Source organism: Bison bison, unplaced genomic scaffold (genome assembly GCF_000754665.1).
Source record: "Bison bison bison isolate TAMUID 2011002044 unplaced genomic scaffold, Bison_UMD1.0 scf7180017864113, whole genome shotgun sequence".
Classification (NCBI taxonomy): Eukaryota; Metazoa; Chordata; class Mammalia; order Artiodactyla; family Bovidae; genus Bison; species Bison bison.
Genome location: NW_011494685.1, coordinates 391,306 through 399,046, shown reverse-complemented (window position 1 = coordinate 399,046; position 7,741 = coordinate 391,306). Strand labels below are relative to the sequence as shown.

The window sequence follows — 7,741 nt, the reverse complement described above, 5'->3', positions numbered from 1 at the left end:
GAGGGTGTGTGTGGGGGGTTGTTCTGTCAATTTTAGTAAGCACAGGTGCCTGGCACCATTTCCTGACTTCCCTGTTTCCTTTCTCCTGTCTCCCTTCTTCTCAGGGATGTTCCACCCTCGAGATTATGATTCTTACCTCTTGCAGGGCAGTTACCTTGTACTCTGTTATCTGGATTCTCGCCACTGTTCAGGCTCACATATTCTATCTACTTCTAGGGCCATTTCAAAGTGTTTGCCCAAGTAAAGTTTCCTCTTTAATAGGAATATCAGTTCCTATCTAATAAGTATTAAGATATTCTTAAAACAAAAATTCAGGTAATGTATTATCTATTAAAACTTATTTGACCACGGTGCAATTATATGCTATTACACATAATAACCTCGTTGAAAGAAAAAGCAAGTTGACATCTCTTCTGATTCTTTTTCCTAAAATGGGTGGGTTTTCTGGACCTTTCTTTTTTTTTTTTTTCCCCTCACCTTCTCTCTCTCTCACTGTTTCTTTCCTGTTTTTCCTTCTTTCTTTCCCTCCTTTTCTTTCCTCCTTCCCTCTTTCTTTCTTTTCCCTTTCTTTCCTTTCCTTTAAAATTTGCTTTCTACCATTAGAGAACCCAGAAAATCACAGTGGTGATTAAGCACATCTTCATTCTGAGCCTCGCCATGGTGAGGACACTGAGTCGGAGACAGGTGTGACAATGAGTTGATAACAGTCTATTCCATCTGGACTTTGTTGTTTTATACTGATAAATATAACTGTGACTTCTTGATGTCCTTGGATTATGAAATTTGAGCCAAGAACAGTATTCAAAAATGTATAGAATCATTGAGAAACTGGTGTCTGACTTGGGAACTCATAAATAAGCACAGAGATGAACAGCCATTGATTTAGAGGGTACTTTGGCCTTTTTTAAGATGGGTGTGCAACCTGTATTTCATTTTAAAATTTTATTATGTTTCTGGTAGATATGGGAATGCTGTATTTCCCCTCAGTGCTTCTGGTAAACAAACTTGGTGTTTAGTCTCAGAAATCACACACATTGAATGTATTAAAGAGCTGTCCTTGAGAGAGTTACTCCAAATCTGGGGATAAGAATGAGTTAATAGAGCTAGACATCATCTTGAGTTATATGTTGACTCTTTTACTCTGTCTCTATCCCTAAACAAAAGGCAGTATTTTCCAGGACAACTTTAACCAGCTTGGCAGATGAGAAATGACATATTTATTCAAAGTCAGTGACAAAGAATCAAGACTGTGCAGAGAACCAAATTTTACTACTGGAAAAACAGGAGAAGTTTTAGAAGGAGACCTGAGAGCAAACACGGAAAAAAAGGATGCCAGGAGGTCTTTGTGCACAGCTTTTAGCAAAGCCATGGGTGCTAAAGTGTCCCCTAGAGATGCCTTGTTCTCCCTCAGGATGAACTCAGCCCTGCAGGAGGCAAAGTGTATGTGCAGCCATCCTAGGAGATCCCTTATAATCCAAAGAGGACCCTGAGCCTTCTTCTTCAAGGTTCTGTCCTTTCCTATAGAAATTCCCCCCTCATCCGAAGACACATAGAGACAGTGTTCTTCCAAGACAGCTTTTAAAACTCTGCTGTCTCTCCCCCGAGGGCTTCCCAGGTGGCACAGTGGTAAGAATCTGCCTGCCAATCAATGCAGGAGATGCGGGTTCAATCCCTGGGTCAGGAAGATCCCTTGTAGAAGGAAAAGGCAACCCACTCCAGTATTCTCGCCTGGAGAATCCTATGGACAGGGGAGCCTGGCGGGCTATAGTCCATGGGGTTGCAAAGAGTCGGACATGACTGAGCCACCATGCACACACATCTATCCCCTGAAACAAATACCTGAACTCAAATTTTCATTTTGTTTCTAAATAAGAATAGCCACTTGTTGGGCTGGTCTTAAAACAGTGATCGTCAGGTAGCCAGCACATTGCTTTCTGGCCACGTTGGTAGAGGGTCGCTATGCCCAGATCAGTCTCATAGAAGTGCTTCCGCCGCCACCGCCGCCAAGTCGCTTCAGTCGTGTCTGACTCTGTGCGACCCCATGGACTGCAGCCCACCAGGCTTCTCCGTCCATGGGATTCTCCAGGCAAGAACACTGGAGTGGGTTGCCATTTCCTTCTCCAATGCATGAAAGTGGAAAGTGAAAGTGAAGTCACTCAGTCGTGTCTGATTCTTAAGGGCCCCATGGACTGCAGCCTACCAGGCTCCTCTGTCCATGGGATTTTCCGGGCAACAGTACTGGAGTGGGGTGCCATTGCCTTCTCCTAGAAGTGCTTCATTACCTGCCAAATAAGTGCTGGCCACACTCCAGGGACCTCCCAGGTGGCTCAGTGGTAAAGAACCCGCCTGCCAATGCAGGAAACTCAAGAGATATGAGTTCCATCCCTGGGTTGGGAAGATCCCCTGGAAAAGGAAATGGCAACCCATTCCAGTATTCCTGCCCAGAAAATCCCATGGACAGAGGAACCTGGCAGGTTACAGTCTGTGGAGTCACAAAGATTCAGACACAACTGAGTAACTAAATAACAGCAACAACATGCTGTTCATGTCTCACTGGTAGCTATTTGACCTACTGTTTCTATATCTGGGTTGTCTGACCAAAGTACTGATAACTCAGCTGGTGAAGCTTCAACTGTCTTGGATATCTTAGGGTTTTCCTGACTGGCTACGATGTCATGAAACCACCTTGATGTTAAGTGGGTAGACCAGGTTTCCTGACGCTGCTTTTTTGGATTGTTATCTGTCTTTACTCAGATGCCATGCCTGGTTACTAACAAAACTGATTTCTTAGCTCCAATCTTAACAAGCAAACCAATTAAAAAAAAAAAAAAAGAACCCAGAAAAGCCTGAAAAAGAGGCAAAAAAATCTTTAGGACATAACCAAGCTTTCTAAATATGCAATTGAAACACTATCTGTAAGCATCAACTCTTAAAGACAAAAGAAGCATTGGGTATTCACAGAGGCTGACCTAATTCCTTTCATAAGTGGGAAACTGGAGCCCAGTAAAGTTAGTTGACTTTCATGTTTAGAAACTAATTTATAAAGACTCTGAGTATATATAGAATATAGATTTTGTTTTTAGTGCACTTACATCTTTGGCACATTCCTTCCTTCTGATTGTCAAACAAAGGCTTTGTCTAGGCTATGAATTGATTTTAAAAGTCTTTACAAATGTAAAGGTCATGAGTAGTAGTGAGTAGTAATAGTAGTCTGTGTTTTGGTATTTCCTTTTAAAGGCACACATCTGCATGCTGTGCCGCAGATGCCAGAAGGCACCTTCTTAGCTAGTGTAAGAACTAGTGGTCTGCCTAGAAATAATCCAGTAGATAAAGCTCCTGAGAGATGAATGGGTTGCTCACAGCATTCATATATCACGCAGGCACAAGGTTTCACTGTTTCATTGTGATTTGCTTCTGGTCATATCTGTAGAGCAAGAGATAGATTGAGGCTAGGTGTTATGATGGTGATGAAGGTTATGTATGTGGGGAAGAGAAGAACCAAATTATGCAGGGTTGCTTGTCCAGCCCATCATAAAGAGATCTAAGATGTTTTCCTCAATATCCCATTTCTAAATAGTCAGGCAAAATGAAGAGTTTCTGGAAGACTATAGACTATACTTCCTGGGAACAAGATAGACTTGATATGGAATATCAGGAGCTAGACTTATTTTCTTAGTTTAAAATACGGTTGGCTTGTTTTGGCAAATGTATAGACCTCTGTAATCACTATTACAATCAAAATGAGAAGAATTTTTATTAACTCATGAAAGTTTCCTCATATCCCTTTGCAGTCTGTTCCCTCTTTACTTGATACTCTGCTCAAAGTCCATCACTGCTCTGATTCCTATCACCATAGCTTAGATTTATCTACTCTTTTTTTAATTCCCCATCTGGATATTTTTTAAAAATAAAAATATAGTTGATTTACAATGTTATGTTAACTTCTGCTGTACAGAAAAGTGATTTAATTATACTGTACATATATATATATATATACATTCTTTTAAAATATTCTTTTCCATTAGGTTTATCACAGAATATTGAATATAGTTCCCTGTGCTATACAGTAGGGCCTTGTTGTTTACTCATTCTGTATATAATAGTTTTCATCTGTTAACCTCAAATTCCCACTCCATCCCCTCCCACCCCACCTCCCCCTTGGCAACCACAAGTCTGTGCTCTATGTCTGTGAGTCTGTTTCATAAAAGTTCATTTGTGTCATATTTTAGATTCTGCATATAAGTTATATGATATGGTATTTATCTTTCTCTTTCTGACTTACTTTATTTACTATGATAATCTCTGGGGTCTTTGATATTACTGCAAATGGCATTACTTTATTCTTTTTAATGGCTGAGTAGTATTCCACATTGTGAGTATGTGTGTGTGTGTATGTGTGTGTAGCATTTTATGAATATCAGACAATGTTGAGTATCAGACCTTGTATGAATAGCAGAGCATATCTTCTTTAAAAATTTTTTTAATTTTATTTTTAATTGGAGAATAATTACTTTACAATATTGTGATGATTTCTGCCATACATCAACATGAATCAGCCATAGGTATACATCTGTTCCATCTCTCTTAAACCTCCCTCCCACCTCCCTCTCCATCCCACCCTTCTAGATTATCACAGAGCACTGGCTTTGGGTTTCCTGCATCATACAGCAAATTCCCACTGACTACATTTTACATATGGTAATGTATATGTTTCACTACTACTCTCTCCAGTCATCCCACCTTCTCCCCTGTCTACTGTAACCAAAAGTCTGTCCTTTATGTCTGCATCTCTTTTGCTGCCCTGTAAATAGGACCGTCAGTACCATCTTTCTAGACTCTCTCTATATGCATTAATAATGATATTTGTCTTTCTCTTTTTGACTTCACTCTGTATAATAAGCTCTAGGTCCATCCATCTCATTGGAACTGACTCAAATGCATTCCTTTTTATAGCTGAATAACATTACATTTTGTATATACACCACAACTTCTTTATCCATTCATCTGTCAATGGACATCTAGGTTGCTTCTATGTCCTAGCTATTTTAAATAGCATATGTAGCATATCTTCTTTATCCATTCATCCACTGATGGACATTTAGGCTGTTCCCATGTCTTGGCTGTTGTGAATAGTGTTGCTTTGAACATAAGGATGCATATTTTTTTGACTTATAGTTTTATCCAGATATATGCCTAGGACTAGGATTGCTGGGTAATATGGCTACTCTATTTTTAGTTTTTGAGGAACCTCCATAGTGCTTCCTATAGTGACTGCACCAGCTTACATCCCACCAACCATGTAGGAGGGATCCCTTTTCTCCACACCCTCTCCCTCACTTTTTTGTAGACTTCATGATGGCCATTCTAATTGATATGAGATATCTCATTATAGTTTTGATTTGCATTTCTTTAATAGCAAGCTATATTGAGCACCTTTTACATGTGTGTTAGCTATCTTTATGTTCTTGTAGAAATGTCCATTTAGTTCTTCTGCCCATTTTTTGATTGGGTTGTTTTTGTTGTTGTTGCTGTTGATAGCATGAGTTATTTGTATCTTTTGTAAATTGATCCCTTGTAGGTCGCATTGTTTGCAAATATTTTCTCCCATTTTGTAGGTTGTCTTTTTGTTTTGTTTATGGTTTCCTTTGCTATGCATAAGCTTGTAAGTTTGATGAGATCCCATTTGTTTATTTTTTCATAGATTTATCTTTCTGGATTGCCATATAAATGGAATTATACAGCAGCCACTCTTTTGAATATGGTACATTTATCTCAACATAATGTTTTAAAGATTTACTCATACTGTTGAATCAGTAGTTTGAGGAATTTAGGCTTTATAATTTAACTAGACTACCATAAAAACATATTTATGATGCTATTTAGGTATAAAACACAAAATATGCCAATCAAAGATCACATCATGGATAAAACTGATCCTTCTAAACTTTAAAAAATTTTTATTTGAAAGCCTATTGCATTTCTTCCACCCAATATAAATCTTCAAAAGGCATAAAATTGGAACATTGCCCAAGTAACATCTCAATAGAAGGTAAGCTCCTTAAAGGCAGGAATTTCTGCTTGTTTACGTCACTATGGCATCTTGGTGTCTTAGAACAAGATTTGGCACATAGCAGTTCCCCAGTGGATGTTTGTTGAATAGTAAATATTAAGAAAAAGAATTTTCTGTTATTAATCTCTTTTTCATTTTCAGATTCTCGCTCCTGGGGATGCTGACCTTAACCTCTTTATTGCTGTGAATATATTAATTTTTGTGGGTGCTGTCATCATGATTCTGGGTTTCCTGGGATGCTGTGGTGCCATGAAAGAAAACCAGTTCATGATGATTTTGGTGAGTTTTCCCAATGCATCCCAATACCCAACCTTCAGACTTTGGAGGATTATCTCCCATCCCGATTATCTGTAAGAAGGACTTGTGAAGGTTGATGTAAGTCTCTCACTTAATTTAGAGGGTTTAGTTGTGGAAGCTAATATAATTATCTCAAATTAGAGGGTACCATGAGAGAAGTAATCCAAGTCTATGCCCCAACCAGTAACACTGAAGAAGCTGAAGCTGAATGGTTCTAATGAAGACCTACAAGACCTTTTAGTACTAACACCCAAAAAAGACATCTTTTTCATTATAGGGGACTGGAATGCAAAAGTAGGAAGTCAAGAAACACCTGGAGTAACAGGCAAATTTGGCCTTGAAGTACAGATTGAAGCAAGGCAAAGGCTAACAGAATTTTGCCAAGAAAATGCACTGGTCATAGCAAACACCCTCTTCAACAACACAAGAGAAGGCTCTATACATGGACATCACCAGATGGCCAACACTGAAATCAGATTGATTATATTCTTTGCAGCCAAAGATGAAGAAGCTCTATACAGTCAGCAAAAACAAGACCAGGAGGAGACTGTGGCTCAGATCATGAACTCTTTATTGCCAAATTCAGACTTAAATTGAAGACAGTAGGGAAAACCACTAGACCATTCAGGTATGACCTAAGTCAAATTCTTGACGATTATACAGTGGAAGTGAGAAATAGATTTAAGGGACTAGATCTGATAGACAGAGTGCCTGAAGAACTATGGACAGAACTCAGTTTCATTGTACAGGGGGAGGCAGTGATCAAGACCATCCCCAAGAAAAAGAAAATGAAAAATGCAAAAAGGAAAAATGGCTGTCTGAGGAGGCCTTACAAATAGATGTGAAAAGAAGAGAAGTGAAAAGCAAAGGAAAAAAGGATAGATATACCTATTTGAGTGCAGAGTTCCAAAGAATAGCAAGGAGAGATAAGAAAGCTTTCCTCAGTGACCAGTGCAAAGATAGAGAGGAAAACAATTTAACAGGAAAGACTAGAGAGCTCTTCAAGAACATTAGAGCTACCAAGGGAATATTTCATGCAAAGATGGGCTCAATAAAGGACAGAAATGTTATGGACCTAATGGAAGCAGAAGATATTAGGAAGAGATGGCAAGAATACACAGAAGAACTGTACAAAAAAGATCTTCATGACCCAGATAATCGCAGTGGTGTGATCACTCACCTAGAACCAGACATCCTGGAATGCAAAGTCAAGTGGGACTTAGGAAGCATCACTACGAACAAAGCTAGTGGAGGTGATGGAGTTCCAGTTGAGCTATTTCAAAGCCTAAAAGATGATGCTGTGAAAGTGCTACACTCAATGTGCCAGCAAATTTGGAAAACTCAGCAGTGGCCACAGGACTGGAAAAGGGCAGT

The 7,741-nt window shown here is 39.1% G+C and overlaps 1 protein-coding gene across 1 annotated transcript in view; it reads left to right on the top strand.

Annotated features, from left to right (window-relative positions):
- Positions 1-7,741, top strand: part of TSPAN8 (tetraspanin 8) — a 66,602-nt gene that overhangs the window by 41,310 nt on the left and 17,551 nt on the right. Inside the window, exon 4 of the mRNA XM_010839154.1 lies at positions 6,212-6,349. Coding sequence (XP_010837456.1) covers positions 6,212-6,349 — 138 coding nt within the window. The remainder of the gene's footprint in view (positions 1-6,211; positions 6,350-7,741) is intronic.